Genomic DNA, 16,871 nt, shown 5'->3' with positions numbered 1-16,871 from the left:
TTGATGATTGGCTGGATTGATTGCCTGCAACGATCCACGCATTGGATCCCTATTGGTGAAGTGGTCCTCAATCTTTTTCTTGTATGCGGCCTTTGCACATTTGATGCCTTTCTTCGGGTTGTGTCTGGCATACTGTCTGGCGTACTGTTCTGTCACCAGACCTGAAGGCTGCTTTGTGGGTCTTCAAAAGGATCTGGACCTCCTTTGTTTGGTTTCCTGTTTGCGAAAACACATGCGTTTGATGGTGACATTTTCAACACAGGTCCTGATGTAGAAGAGTACTGTTGAGGTGTATTCCTCTACATGTTGATCAGACAACAGGTCCCAGTTGGTACATTGGAAACAGTCCTGCAGTTGTAGAGACACTCCTTCAGGCCAGGTTTTCACAGGTTTTAAAATCTATGTCTGAATGAGAACTTTCCAACTGTAAAAGCTTTCTGGCCGTCGGAGAAGAAAATATATGGATGTTATGTGCACCCTAAGCATATGGTGTATTACACATTTTGCTTTTGACACATCCAATTTTTAGAACAAAAATCCTACTCTGTGGTCATCCAAGCCAAATGCTGTCATGGCAACTTGATTTAAAGTGAAGGCTTTGTTGATGCTGCCTTGGAGTTTACCGCTTTGATAAGAGTGACACTACGCCTCAAAATGACTTCCTGGATTCAGAAATCTACTCCCAGCGGGGGAAAGATTTCCCGTTGGGCTCTGGACAAATGCTATTTTATTTAATTTTTTAATTTTTAAGTATCCCAGTTTTACACATTACCCATGATCCCTTTTGCTCTGTTTGTCGTTACAGCCTGTCTAATCTGGTTTCGCTGGAGCTCAGAGAAAACATGCTGACCTTCTTACCAGAGTGAGTATTGAAACACGGCCTACAATTTTTTAAACAATATTTAACCATCCTCCTCCAAAAGCTGGCTTCACAAAGAATCCCAAAACTGATCTGACTGTCAGAACCCCCCACATCCTCTAAGGCCGCCGTTGGTAGCTCATGTGTCAGGATTTTGCAAAATCACAAAATATGTTTTAGAAGTCGGCGGAGCTGGTTCTTATACAGATTAGTGGTTTGCTCGTCTGGACATTTAACGTTTTCACTGAATGTGAGTGAAGTGCAAAAAACCAATGTACAAATTATTAATATAAAAGTAGATTTATTAATGCTGAATATGGTGACATCCAACTTGAATGTCATTATTGTATGAACAGACTTATTTAAATTTAAATCCAGTTCCAATGAAAAAAAGTGACTTCCGATCGTAGTGTCGGATCCAAAATTTGTCGCAAGAATTAAAAAATCTGAACTTGTCCCAAAGCCTCGATTGGACGTGGAAATTTGGAGCCGCAGAGTATCGGAGTGTTTCTCGTGCAGAATCCGACTTCTCCGGAGAAATGAATTAGGCTTCCTGTTTGTTGTTGTGTTGTCGTTTGTCGGATTCAGTTTAAAGCCCCCTAAAAGATTTTGCAGATTTTTCCGGTTTAAATGAATTTGTCTCTTTTCGTAATTAACAGTTCACTGTCACAACTGGAAAGACTTGAAGAGCTCGATCTGGGAAACAATGAACTGTACAGTTTGGTAAGTGTGATGTTTACAGAAGATTTTTGTTCTCCCATTTCCTTGTTGGTGTACCGTCGGGGTTAATTAGTTTCCCATGAAGACCGATAACTGACTTAAAATCGTACCATTAGGAATTAATTGATTCCTTGCAAGAGTGTGCAACTCTTTCTTAGAAACAATCCTCCCCCACAAATGTCCATTGAGTTACACTTAAATTTAATTGAATCATTCTGTACCTCAGAGAGTCTACCAAATAGATGACTCAAACAGACATTCTTTTTTTTTTCTTTACTCCACATCTATATCTGTCTCTTATCTTTCGCTCTCTCACTTTCTCCGTTTCTGCATTTCTTCCTCCTATGTAGCCGCAGACAATAGGCTGCCTTGTTAGCCTGAGGGACCTGTGGCTGGACGGAAACCAATTGGCCGAAATACCTGCAGTAAGCATATTATGTATTTTTCCTATCTTTGAATTGCCTTATATTGGTTTCTATTTATTTATTAAATTGTTTTAAATTATTTTATCTTCAAACACAAAGGCTCATTGTTGACAAGCCTCTCAGAATTACTCATAGAAACCACACCGAAAGTGTGACTGAAAATGTTCACAGCTCAGAGAAATGGTACCCGAGAAACACTTATCAGCTTATATTTTACCTCTTTAGTGACTCATTGGTAACATATTTTATCAACACCATAATATCCTTTTAAATCTGCCATTTGTATTGATGCGATAAAACACCAATATTTCGCATAGATCATAGATGGATACTTTTCAGTGTCATACCAGCTCACTAAGAAAAATAGTAAAAAATAATAAAGCAATTATAGAGAAAATAAAAAAATGCTCAATATTGCTCAATTAACCTAAACGTAAACTAGAGGATGGGGAAAAAAAAGTGTGAAAATACACTATAAACCTAACAATCGACAATAAAGTAAAATAAAAAAAAAGGAAATATACAATAAACCTGTTAATAAACAATACATAAACTAACACAATAAAGTAAAACAATAAGAGTGACCTAAAAGATAAATGAGAAAAATTGTCAATGTGATTCATGTCTAGTACTTGAAGGTCCTTGAATTTATAGATAAACCTATAAATAAAATGAATAAATAAAAGTTTAAGTAGTAACCAAGAGACAATTTGGCAATGTATACTAAAGCATATGCACACACCTATTGCATCTGCATGAGACCTGAGTGAAATAAAGACTGAGTGCCGAGTTCTCAAAAGGATTGCGCAGCTTTTGCGCCATTTAACCTGCGCAAATAAAACAAAAAGTGTCTTATTCTCAAAGCACCTGCAAACAGTGAAATGTACTCTGAACTATGCTGCCACGCAAGTTGTGTCTCTGTGCATTGGAGCTATTTGCACATATTTAAATTTGTTATTATTTATACATATTGTGCAAAATTGTCCTCTTTCTGTGCAAATGAGCCTCATTGCAAAAATCGTCCAATTCACAAACAAAAGCACTGGACAGACAAAAAAATCAGGCATATGATCTACAATTACAATCCATTTACAAGTGCAAATTGCACCCAACAAACAAAACTTCATGGGCATGTTTGCGCTGTAATGCTGTTAGCACAATATATTTTGTGAATCGTACGTTGAGATGGCGCAAATAGCGGGTGCAATTGATGCGCAATCTATGCTGCTATTAGTGGCCGCAATCCATTATTTGTGAATTCCTCCCTCAGGTTGTCTCCTGTATTACCTAACTTATCACTGTGTTGTTTCTTTTTCCTGCAGGAGATGGGAAACATGAAGAGCCTGCTGTGTCTGGATGTGTCGGAGAACAAGTTGGAGCGCCTCCCTGAGGAGCTGGGAACTCTGCTGCTGCTCACCGACCTCCTTGTGTCCCAGAACCTCATTGACGCACTGCCCGACAGCATGGGTACGCACCATGTACACCATGTTTTGGTGATTTGGCCTTGTGGGACAATAGTGACTTCATGGAGGAGATTCTTCTCCCTTCAAAGGCCGTTACCAGCTCATGCCACGCCCTGCGTTCATCCTCAGTTTTCCTCCAAAGGGAAAGTAGGGCTGTTGCCGTGGTTAGTAGTAGTTAGTTCTAACTTACTTTCCTATTAGAAAAATTAATTATATCAACAATCTCTAACTCAACTAGTGCTGTTTACTCCTAGAGAAGGTTTAGCTGTGACTGCGATATACATTTGATTTATACTACCAACAAAAAGTACTTAATGTAAGACAAAAGTGTTGAATCAATGATAGATAAATGGATAGATACTTTATTCATCTCTGGAGGGAAATTGCAGTGTCAGCAACAGCTCACATAAAAACATGGGCAAAAATAATTCTCAAGCAATGAAAGCAATTAACTGTACACAATAAAATATGATAAGATACACTAAGGGTAATGATAAACAACTAAATATAACCAAAACAAATAACAATGTAAGTAAAAATAAAATAAACTGGAAATATTTGGTCATAAAAAATAACCAATGAAGTAAACCGTACAGTATACCAGAAAGATGAACCTGAAGATGAGAGAAAATTTGGTAATTGTACAATAAACCCGATGAACATTAATATAAGTAATTTAATGATGTAATGTAAGCGATGAAACCTCACAGATTCAATTAAATGAAGTATGCTGTCACGTCTAGCCAGCATCAGTAACAGTGGTCAAGGTGCAGCAGGAACTCATCTAATGAAAGTTTGTGCTCAAGGATTTTTGGCTGTCTTGCTCTATGGATGTGTCAGCCAAGGGTCTTAATTTAGTGAATTGAACGTGGCATATTGGATTAACATACATCACCTTCTTTTGCCAAGTACCATTTTGCTAAAGACCAAGCATGGCAAACTTTTGGTGTTAAATTCAGTTCTTTGTCCAAAATTTTAGGCGTTGACTGTGGAATCGATTTGTTGCAACAGTGAATTAAATCGCTGTAAATTTGTCATGTATGAATTCAGTTGAATGTTATTATTTTATTCTGTTATTCTGTGGAAGTTCATTCATCCAAATGCCATGGGAAGGAGCGGCATTGGAGGGGGGAGGGGTGGAATGTTGAGTTGACTGAACTGTGACTGAATATTAAAACTGTTTAAACTCTGCCACAAGCAAGATTATTATTAATGTCCCAAGTTATTAACTCAACTCACACCTCACCTCATACATCAACCTAGGAAAGAAAAATATGAACTTCCCAAAAATATGCGTACATAAAAGTCCTGCCACAAATCTTTCTGGTTCACTGTTTGGTTGATTTCATAAGTAATTAGATATGACCATATGTTTCCAGGTAAAGTTTTGGTAGTATTTTCAATTTTTTTAAATTACAATTTAAGCTGTTGCTGACGCTGCATTTCCCTGGGGGTGAATCTCTCTCTCGCGCTCTCTCTCTCTCTCTCTATCTCTCTATCTCTCTATCTCTCTGTCTCTCTGTCTCTCTGTCTCTCTCTCTCTCTCTCTCTCTCTCTCTCTCTCTCTCTCTCTCTCTCTCTCTCTCTCTCTCGCTATCTCTCTCTCTGTCTCTGTGTGTGTATCTCTCTGTGTATCTCTCTATCTGACTGACATAGCTGCTGGGAAATGGGGAAGAAAAGCTCTTCTTTATCAAATTTGTGCTTTTTGTCCCCGGAGTTAGAACTGAGATGTTTGCACAACAGAGACCTACATTAACATTCATGAACACTACTGAAAACACAGTGGTGTTCCATGGCTGGTGTATTGGGATATTTATTTGACCCTTTTCAACTTGAATTAAAAGGGATTAAGGAGATGAATTCCATAATTTCTCCAGTTGCTGCACAGAATGTACCTGATATAGTGTTTTCTCTCCTTACAGGAAGACTGGGACGGCTCTCGATCCTCAAGGCAGATCAGAACCGGCTCATCCAGCTTCCAGATAGCATTGGCAGCTGTGAGAACCTGACCGAGCTAGTGCTGACAGAGAACCAGCTGCAGGTACGGCATTTTAACAATCTGCACAAGCGGCAGAAGGGAGACATCTTTTAATATTTAATCCATAATAATATAACGACACAAGGATTTGGTCTTTTTAAGTTCCTCTGTTAATATATAAACTATATAAATGTCAAGGACTGCAAATGGCTGGAATCACAAACGACTCTTGAGCAGAAACTTCTAAATAGGTGATTCTAAAACATAGTAGTCTAAATAGTTAGTCTAAATAGATAAAGACAACAAAGACAAGTCTAAATTAATCAGTCCAAGAACAGGAACTAAGAGATTCTTCTTCTATCTGGCGACTTTTTTTTGCTGCTCTGACTAAATAATGGATGGGGTTGTATTAACTGTATTAACTATTGCAATTGTTTCTTATATGTTAATAACTTGGATGGTTATTGATGTTGACTTTATTTAAATTTAAATTTTTTTGTTTTTACATCTCATATTGGTAAATAATAATGGTGCTACCAAACAAATGTGTTGCAGTGGAAATTGTTGTCGTCCTGTTTCCACATAAATTGTTGTGGTGGTTAATTTATGTGTAAATGTATATATGTATACAGTGGGGCAAAAAAGTATTTAGTCGGCCACCAATTGTGCAAGTTCTCCCACTTAAAAAGATGAGAGAGGCCTGTAATTTTCATCATAGCTACACTTCGACTATGAGAGACAGAATGGGGGGAAAGAATCCAGGAAATCACATTGTAGGATTTTTAATGAATTAATTGGTAAATTCCTCGGTAAAATAAGTATTTGGTCACCTACAAACAAGCAAGATTTCTGGCTTTCACAGACCTGTAACTTTTTCTTTAAGAGGCTCCTCTGTCCTCCACTCCTTACCTGTATTAATGGCACCTGTTTGAACTCGTTATCAGTATAAAAGACACCTGTCCACAACCTCAAACAGTCACACTCCAAACTCCACTATGGCCAAGACCAAAGAGCTGTCAAAGGACACCAGAAACAAAATTGTAGACCTGCACCAGGCTGGGAAGACTGAATCTGCAATAGGTAAGCAGCTTGTTGTGAAGAAATCAACTGTGGGAGCAATTATTAGGAAATGGAAGACATACCAGACCACTGATAATCTCCCTCGATCTGGGGCTCCACGCAAGATCTCACCCCGTGGGGTCCAAATGATCACAAGAACAGTGAGCAAACATCCCAGAACCACACGGGGGGACCTAGTGAATGACCTGCAGAGAGCTGGGACCAAAGTAACAAAGGCTACCATCAGTAACACACTACGCCGCCAGGGACTCAAATCCTGCAGTGCCAGACGTGTCCCCCTGCTTAAGCCAGTACATGTCCAGGCCTGTCTGAAGTTTGCTAGAGAGCATTTGGATGATCCAGAAGAGGATTGGGAGAATGTCATATGGTCAGATAAAACCAAAATATAACTTTTTGGTAAAAACTCAACTTGTCGTGTTTGGAGGAGAAAGAAAGCTGAGTTGCATCCAAAGAACACCATACCTACTGTGAACCATGGGGGTGGAAACATCATGCTTTGGGTCTGTTTTTCTGCAAAGGGACCAGGACGACTGATCCGTGTAAAGGAAAGAATGAATGGGGCCATGTATCGTTAGATTTTGAGTGAAAACCTCCTTCCATCAGCAAGGGCATTGAAGATGAAACGTGGCTGGGTCTTTCAGCATGACAATGATCCCAAACACACCGCCTGGGCAATGAAGAAGTGGCTTCGCAAGAAGCATTTCACGGTCCTGGAGTGGCCTAGCCAGTCTCCAGATCTCAACCCCATAGAAAACCTTTGGAGGGAGTTGAAAGTCTGTGTTGCCCAGCGACAGCCCCAAAACATCACTGCTCTAGAGGAGATCTGCATGGAGGAATGGGCCAAAATACCAGCAACAGTGTGTGAAAACCTTGTGAAGACTTACAGAAAACGTTCGACCTCTGTCATTGCAAACAAAGGGTATATAACAAAGTATTGAGATGAACTTTTGTTATTGACCAAATACTTATTTTCCACCATAATTTGCAGATAAATTCTTTAAAAATCAGACAATGTGATTTTCTGGATTTTCTTTTCTCATTTTGTCTCTCATAGTTGAGGTATGATGAAAATAACAGGCCTCTCTCATCTTTTTAAGTGGGAGAACTTGCACAATTGGTGGCTGACTAAATACTTTTTTGCCCCACTGTATATACATGTTCTCACACAGATGTTTATAAAATACTAACATGATTAATCAAAGTGCGTTTTCCAATCAGTATTCAAGTAATCAGCCCCTAACCCTTTTGTTTTCCACATAAATTATCATCACAGCTCTGGGTTTTGATCATTCTGTTGCAGCCCTCTGCTCTTAGATACTAAGATGGGTCAAATGCATAGACCATATTTCCTCCTACATAAAGTACACAATTTGAAAAAAAATCCACCATTCATCTTTCCATCAACCACTTTCATCAAGGTCTCCAGTTCCATGCTTCCACCACCAAACTGTTCAGTGTGGTGGTGCTACCTTGTGGTGCTACATATCTAGCTGTTAAGCTAGATTTATACCTCATTTTCAGTCTCATGCTCAGACAGTTTGTGTTTCTGTAGCTTCTCCCAACAAGTGCCGTTCCTCTTGGGTAACTAAGTTTTCGAGGGCTGGTCTGACCGAGGCCGAGTGACTGTAGTTTCGAGCTGTTTCCTCTTCTGTACGATGGAGATGCCGAGGTACCTTCAGGGCTTTTGAGAATGCCTTGTTGTGCTTCTGTCATCATATTCCAGACTGGTTTTGAAGGCTCTTTTGTCTTTATTTTATTTAACGTAATAAAAACCTAGATATAAAATAGCTTTATATAAAATACATATCTTCCCATATTACTGGAGCTCATCTTCAGGTTAGGTTGGGTTTCCTACACAGGTCAAGATCAGGTAAAAGGTAATATGTTGCAAAGTTGACTGTATTACTACAAAGGGTATGATTACCAACACTTTGTTCAAAATTGGAGTATACTTTTGGCAATGATTTGTAGATCAGCAGTAAAAACAACAACTTGAATGTATTTTACATTTGAATGTAAGAAAATCAAAATATTTAATGTTTAAGTTTCTGTTTTAATGCCGATACGATCCTTCAGGATTCTTATTTGATTCAGAAATAACAAGCTGTTTTAAAGTGATTAAATTATCTTTTTGATATTTATTTGTCCCAGACTTTGCCCAGAAGTATTGGCAAATTGAAGAGACTCTCCAACTTCAACTGTGACCGAAACCAGTTAACATCACTACCTAAAGAGGTGGGATTTCTTGTTTCTTGTGCATGTTTTAATTTACTTGGGCATATAGTGTATGCATTAAATATATGCTATTGGGTTTCATTTTGATTTATACCATTATTCTCATTATTTGCTTTGTAATGGGACATGATATTGTGTTAGAAAAGCTCTTGTCGGTTAAAGTGCAGCCGTCTCTGGGTTGGTGTGAATCTGAAAGGCCTTTTCAAACGGCTTACACAATGGCTCCTGTGTCTCCGCGATGCAATACAGTGGGAAGAGACTAACCGTCTGACACACTTGGCCCAGATATTAGTCTCTCACTGTCTCTCCAAAGCATGAGCGCAGCACCACGTTCCCAACAGATCTTAGTGAACTCCAGGGCTAGGTATTGAGCCACAACTTGACCAAAGACTCAGTTTTGTTAATGTGATTTATTTATTATTAATTTGATGGCTGATTACCACCCTGGGATATATGTGTCTGCATGTTTTTTTTGTGTGTGTGACATGTCAATCATGTAACGCCACGTGATCGCTAACATGAAGAAAAATATCATTAAATCACGTCATGTGTTGAACATGGATGCTATGAAATCATCCTTACATTCTCATGTGTCAAATCAGATGGACTGACGTCAGGTTCTAGTCTCATCTTTCCCTTTTTAACATGATAATGTGACGGATGCCAGTTTCCAAGCAGATGAAGAGCCTTCAGTCTGTTAACTCACCAATGGGACTAATTGCATCTAATTTTAGTTCCCTGTAGATAGAATACAGCCCCCATAGAATACATGCCTACCTACACTACATAGAATAATTTATAATTATAATTTACAGTCTAAATACCCCTGGATCGATCTAAATGTGCCACGATACGGTCGATGGCCCAATTCTAAATTGTTTGCCTGAAGCTTTGCTGCTCATTCTACTTGAGTAAAAACTACGCTGCTGCGGAAGACTCACTGATCTAATGTTACAAGTTAAGATTCAAGATTCAAGAGGTTAATTTCACACCGTTGAACCGACAACCGAACACTTCTCCCTCATGCTCATAAAGGTAAGGCAATGCCACTTTTAGAATCAGAATTGATTTTCGTCAGGTACATTTACATGTACTAGGAATTTCTTCTGTGAGGTTCGGTGAACATTAAGACCATAAACATTAAAAATTAAAAAGCTTAACAGTCCAGAAAAAAAGGAGAAAAAAAAAAATATATATTTTAATAGGATAAAAAATGAATAATTGAAATGTCAGATCTGTAATAATATCTATATAATATATATAATTTGTATGGAGAAAAATTGCCAAATTATCAGATATTTAAGATATACTTTTATAGAATTGGCTTATTTTAATTTAGAATGGGAAATTAATGTCTACGTTAAACACATTTTAAGAAATGTTCCAGATTGCATTGTATCGAATCACACCGAATTGTTCCGTATCATAACCCATGTATCTAGATACTTATCGGTTTTTCTTATAAGGGAGAGATGCATGCCCCTACCAATAGCCAATCCTGTGCAAAAAATCGCATTATATTCTGAACTTTTTCTAAAACTGAGTTTTATTGTATGTAATTATTTTATGTAATATTGTATGTAATTATTTTCCTCATATATTGCCACTTTTCTTTTTCATATTTTTATTTTTTTTAATCTGTCTGTCACAATAAATGAAACGAATTACCAATATTCACCTTGTTATATACTGTTTGGACATGTAGCTTTAGTCTGGATTATGTAAAGGCTGTAAAATATAATGATTTTTCATTCTTTTCCCCCTCCGTTTCCCTGGTTTTCGTGATCCTCAGATCGGAGGCTGCAGCAGCCTGAATGTCTTCTGCCTCCGGGACAACAGCCTCACATGGATCCCTTCAGAACTGTCCCAAGCCACAGAGCTGCACGTGCTCGACCTCTCAGGAAACAGGTACAATAAAAAACAACAATTAAATAGAAAAAACCGTGTTGTTGCACACTAGCATACTATACTATTGTATCGAGTCAAATTCGTAATTGTCCAACTTCCTTATATAAGATTATAGATATATTTAATAGATATACTAATATAAATAATGGACAATGATTCTAAGATTATCAAAAAGAACAAAGCACAAAAATCCAAATATACAAAAATATATACAGAATATATAAAATCAAGAAGCGATACTGTCTCCAGGATTAGTCCGATTAAAAGGCAGCAGCTGGGAGTAAGTGGCAGTATGGCTGCTTGTATTGTTACAGGTTTAAATAAAATATGGAATACATATATCTGTGGATGATATATGTAGATGTGGATGTCCAGATGAATGAGTCCTCTCTGCCTCCCTGCAGGCTGGCCCACCTCCCCATGTCCCTCACCACGCTACGGCTCAAGGCCTTGTGGCTGTCGGAGAACCAGTCTCAGCCGCTGCTCACCTTCCAGACAGACGAGGCCGAGTCAGGGGAGAAGGTCCTGACGTGCGTCCTGCTGCCCCAGCAGCCCTGCGAGGCAGACCACAAAGGTGCCTTCCCTGTACTGCCCATTTTACAATCACTGTGGGATATCTAGTTTGTTTTTAGGTTTTAGTCTGTATCCCCAATTATTATTTTTTTTTGGTTATTTCATTTTCTTTTTGTTAATTTTCTGTTTATTTTTTTTATTATTAGGCTTGCAACATATTAATTTTTCTGTTTTTTTTGGGGGGTTTATTTTTCTGTTTTATTGTTAGGATTAGATTAGGTTCGATTTTTATTGTAATTAATTCATTTCTAGGTTACTGTATACCAAATCTTCAGATAATTCTTAGGTTCATTGAATATTGCCGTTTTCTTTTTTCTATTTTTATTCTTATCACTTTATTGTTATTGCCTGTTTTGATGTGAGTGGATTTGACACTGCTATTTCCCTCCAGGGAATAGTTAAGTATCTATCCATCTATGGATCTATTGATCTATTCATTAATCCATCGCCATGTGGCGACAGGACAAATCCACCTGTGGAATCAGTAGAGATGCACCATTTTCTTTTCACTACTAGTACCGAGGTCTCCCTCTAATGTGCTTTCTAACACAGAGTGTCGATACAAATAATTAAAATTTCAGTCACAAAATGTTGATATCACTGTCCTTTAGTCCTTTATCTTCAGATTGAGTCGAAGATTCACTCTTTGACTCCTGTCATTTAAAAGCTTTGTTCACTGCGACCGAATTGTTCACTATCAGTAGTCCATAATAATAAGCACAGTTATACACGTTTCTGTCGTTTATAGTGGTTAACAGGATAGTGGTTTAGTGTTGTGGAATAATTTAATTTCAACTGAATCATTAAAGGACCTAAGGCTCGATGTGATGCCGCTGTGCCCATATATCTCAACTCTAAAAGACGAGAATATATGAGGGATGGGACGCTGAGGCTGTGTAGGGGGGTTGGGGCATTGCGTTGCGCTAAGCTTCTGACTAAGCTCAGATTTGTAACTGTGATCAGGCAGTTTGGAACTTCTCTCTAATGGGGCTCTACATGTGGCAGATTGCACGGACGAAACAAACCGACTCCAGACTGAAACATCTGTCTTTCCGTGCGGCAGCCTCCATCATCAGACAAGTCTAGTTTGGTTTATTTTCACGTGTGTTTGTGTTCACGCCTCCCCAGGGTCAGATAACCTGGCCCGCTGCGGCGCACTGCAGAGCCTGGTGAACGACATGATGGATGACGACTGGACCGACAGAGCCGTGAACAGGATCAGTGCCATCCACTTCCTGGAGGACGACGACGAGGACGAGGACGACGACGAAAAGGTGAGGTGGTGTCCACCCTTGCAGGAAACCAAATTTTCCTTTTTCCCCTCCCACATGGAAGAATTGCTGGACAGCCAAATGGTAAATCTGAACCTCCTCCCACTTTGCCATTGTTCCCTCAGTTAAGAATCAGTTGATTGTTCAAGCAGTTTGGATTTGTTGCCCAATCTGCACATCCCCACACCACCCCAAAGTGAAGAATTTGGGCTTATTTAAGTTGAGTTCACATCACATACGAGCATCTCAACATATATTGCAATCAAAAAGACAACAAGGTTAAAATAATATACTACAATAAGAAGTAATAAAAATGAGTAACATAATAATAAAACATTTATAACTTTCTACGCAAATATATTTAACTTCAATTCTCAAACTATGATGTCCCACAAGCTAAATTTGAGATGCTGACGGCATTTAAAACAAAATAATAACAAATACAACAAATGACCCCGTTCATCACACAGAAACAACAATACAGGGGCAGACGATCAATAAGCATTTCTTCACAGTCCATCACAAGTCAATAGAGGTTCTGCTGCATGAAGACACCGCAGGCATTTTCCCACCGCAGGAACTTTTTTATAGTTCTAAGAACTTTTGGTGGAACTGGTCTTATTTTTAGTGTCCGCACTGCAGGAACTAGGAACGTTCCCCTCCAAAGCTCCCCTTTATCGTTACAGAACGTAGTTTATTTTCAGATACCGTTACATTAGAGATCACATTTATTTTGTCTTGGCGGTCAAGAGCCATGTCAGACAATATTACCCACAAAAATACGGGGAGAATCGCGAACCTGCTTGTGATTTCGACGTTCTAAATCAAACACACATTTTTTATTGATTTTCGATTTTCAAATCTGAATCATGACACCCCTAATATACACACATCTGCATATACACACATCTACATATAAATCGCATTTTAATTTTAAATGTTAGATTTCTTTTAAAAAAAGAAGACAGTTGTATGCCATGATGCATTTTAAAAACACATTTATTTGTGGAATGAAATTTCCCAAAATAAACACGAGTCTTAAAACAAAAATCTTCATTGTAAAAAAGAAAAAAGTTACAACAAAACTTTGCAGCGTTTAGCATCCTCTTTTTTAAAAATAATAAATATCAAAGAATAATAGAGGGAAAAAAATCAGAAGATAAATTGCTATGCATTATTTTAATATAATGATTATTGCACAGCACTCGTAACATAAGTAAGAAGTGAACAAGACGTAACAAGTGCAGCTGCTTGAAATAAAATTTCACTTAAGTAAAATGTAGATAAAATCAAAATCAATATAAATATTGTCAGTTTAAATCTAAATAAATAATAAAGCTTGTGGTGTTGCTCCGTCTCTGTTGGCACGTCTCGTCGACATATTTTGCACAATGGATATTTAGCGTCTGCTTTGGATCGGAACTTAAATATCCCAAAAAAAGAGCCAAACTATCAATGCATGTGGCTCTCATTTGTCAACGATAAATCGTCTTTCTCCTTCTTTACATTACATTACATTGCATTTAGCAGACGCTTTTATCCAAAGCGACTTACAATTGTTCAATCACCGACGGACGCAACCATCAGGAGCAATTAGGGGTTAAGTGTCTTGCTCAGGTACACTACAGCGTGCTAGCAGGAGGAGCCTGGGATCGAACCAGCAGCCTTTAGATCACTAGACCACAAGAGTGTTTACAAGAGCAATCTACCCATGAGGGAGGGGGAGAGGCTTCTTTCCTGTATCGACAAGCGTATTTGGCTAGAGGTGAAAGGTCAAAGATCAGCTTTAGATCCAAATTGATTGGCTTTTTGTGACCACTTGCCTAAATATACGAACATATCCGCCCAACAAGAATGATTTAAAGTTCAAGAGATTATTTGTCACATAAATATACAGTACATACGGTCATGTATGTGACAAATAATCTCTTTAACATGAACTTTAAATCATAGGTTGTTTTATTTAGACATCAAGGAAAAACTGATTACGATAATTTTCATTATCGTTTCATCGCCCAGCACTACATGTAACATGTAAACTGCTTTCAGGGTCCTGAGTGGCTAGAAAAGCGCTTTATAGATTTACCAATTCACCAACTTAATTCCAGCTCACTTCAAATCATTCTTCCCCTGATGACGTCTCTGTCTATTATATATCCTGTGTCAGATTGGTAATCAGAAGTAGAACTCTGCCATGATGCTCTTCATGTGGAGCCAGGATGGCCACTGGTCTCCATGACCACTGATGCCCTGAAGACCAAAATGGCCAAATGTCCCTCCCTTGTAGTTTCCTTCGCACTTCCTTCTTAATAAGATTTCCTCTTCGTCCGTACGCAGGGAACGCTGATGAGACGAGCGACGCCGCACCCCGGTGAGTTGAAAACCATGAAAAAAGCGGCGGAGAACCTCCGCAATGACCTGAATGCTGCCAAAGGCCTGGACTCCAACAAGAACGAGGTCAATAACGCTACTGCAGACAGAGTCACCACGTCTACGTCTGTCTGATTTTTCTTTATTTTTTTTCTTTTTCATTTTTTAAATTTTTACCTCCGAAATGTTCTTACCTCCTGTGTCTTGTCACCACATCCTCCTGTTGTACTGACCTGCACCCCAAACTCTGGAACACCAACACCTTACCACCATGCCTGTAGTCCAGGGCCAATGTGCCTTCTTCGTCTTTCAAAAAAAACAAACATTTCCACGGATATAACCTGCACAGTGATATTTTTTAAGTGATATTTTAAAGATTTTAATATTTTTATTTTATTTTTTTTTAACGGCTTGTTTTTTTGTAAATAAGAAAAATATACATTGGGTAGTTGCACTATTATGATAATATTGTCAAAAACTTCTTAAATGTATTATATATTCTTTATTTTTTTTAAACACTGGGTGACTCTTTTTACTATTTTGGGTATATATAAAGCCAGGAGTTTTTCTTTGTTTGTTTGTTTTTTTACCTACTGATTAAGGATCATTGTGTAGTCATTTGTGAATAATAATAATAATAATAATAAGAATAATACTTTTTTCTTTTTTTTTTTACTTTTCGGCAGCTCGGATGTAAATAAAATGTATAGAAGAATGTCTTCATCGGTTTTTAGATTTTCTAAAAAATTATTCTTGAAACTTGGTACCTTTTTTTTTTAAATTTTACTCTTTAAAAGCAAAGCGATGAACAAAATGCATGTACTGTTGTCTTATTGAAATGTAGGCAGCTTGACTCCTCTCCCCCTGCTCCCTTTAATATAAAAACTACAATATTTAAACACTACAGTTCATTTGACTGGTGTAACTTAATGCATATCATTTATTTTGGCAGTTTCAAGGCCGTCAAACTACAATCTCACTACAATCTGAGTCTTTTTTGCAATGTTTATAAAATATAGATGCCGAAAGGAGATGTTTTGTCATTCTAACCAGCAGTACTATGCAGAATGATCACTTTTTGTTTTTAATAAGTTGATTGTTAGACGTCAAAGTATAAAATGCACTTCACGTTTCTAGCGTGCTTTTTCTATGGTACATTATTCAATTGGTTTTATTTTTATTTTCTTTTGATTCTAAGAGAAGGGCTCAGATGAACTAACAGTCCAAATGTTGATTGATTTAAAAATATATCTTTTAAAGTATTTATTGTCATGATCAAACTGCACAAAAAGGCGTGAACTCATGAGCCGAGAGATCTGCTCAACTTTTTAAAACCACTGATCCAATAAAATGGGTGTTAAAATTTTATGAAAAAACCCCCTGTTTTGTTATTCTTTGTAGTTTAAGCTTTATAACAGTATCAGTGTTTGTCAATGTGAATCACAACATTTCAATATCCAAACACATTTGCTCAAACTTTGTTTTTCCAAAGTCTCTCATTCCAATCCTAATCTATTCACAATAAAAACAACTATAAAACGACGGGATTTAAACTGGATTTTGAATGGTTAGACGGGACCAGTATGGTGTTGTTGAGGCGCACATTTCTGTCTGTCATACCTGTTGTGTCTGTTTTTCACTTTGTTATTTCCTCTGTTTCTCTGTCTGTTGTTCCATCTTTTGTGCCTTCTGTTGCCCTGCCTGTTGCTCCGTCTGTTGCTCCATCTGTGGATTCAAGTGTGTTGTGTCCAGCAGCTGTCTGTGCTGTCTGTAGGTGTCATCATGTCCAGGCAACGTGGAAACATTAAAGAAGACTGTGACATCAGCTTTTCACTTTGATGGAAATTGTGTACGATTTTATATTATAATATTGATATTTACATGATCATATTTTATTCATTGTGTGTGTGTGTGTGTGATGGAAAGTTAAGACGACTAAAATATGCTTTTGGAAATCCATTGCACACCCAGTATACATTACTTAGACTG

General features: G+C 37.9%; 1 protein-coding gene across 1 annotated transcript in view; it reads left to right on the top strand.

Moving 5' to 3' along the window:
* The window catches only part of lrrc1 (leucine rich repeat containing 1), a 40,330-nt gene extending 23,664 nt beyond the window's left edge, over nucleotides 1–16,666 (top strand). Inside the window, exons 5-14 of the mRNA XM_080017146.1 lie at nucleotides 806–862; nucleotides 1,519–1,582; nucleotides 1,930–2,004; nucleotides 3,327–3,471; nucleotides 5,390–5,508; nucleotides 8,677–8,760; nucleotides 10,553–10,668; nucleotides 11,073–11,242; nucleotides 12,370–12,515; nucleotides 14,850–16,666. Coding sequence (XP_079873272.1) covers nucleotides 806–862; nucleotides 1,519–1,582; nucleotides 1,930–2,004; nucleotides 3,327–3,471; nucleotides 5,390–5,508; nucleotides 8,677–8,760; nucleotides 10,553–10,668; nucleotides 11,073–11,242; nucleotides 12,370–12,515; nucleotides 14,850–15,017 — 1,144 coding nt within the window. The 3' untranslated portion in view covers nucleotides 15,018–16,666. The remainder of the gene's footprint in view (nucleotides 1–805; nucleotides 863–1,518; nucleotides 1,583–1,929; nucleotides 2,005–3,326; nucleotides 3,472–5,389; nucleotides 5,509–8,676; nucleotides 8,761–10,552; nucleotides 10,669–11,072; nucleotides 11,243–12,369; nucleotides 12,516–14,849) is intronic.
* The last annotated feature ends 205 nt before the right edge of the window (nucleotides 16,667–16,871 follow it).

This window comes from Zeus faber (genome assembly GCF_960531495.2).
Source record: "Zeus faber genome assembly, chromosome: 16".
NCBI classification, from domain to species: Eukaryota; Metazoa; Chordata; class Actinopteri; order Zeiformes; family Zeidae; genus Zeus; species Zeus faber.
The sequence above is the reverse complement of the archived record's forward strand: the minus strand, read 5'-3'. Positions and strand labels throughout refer to the sequence as shown.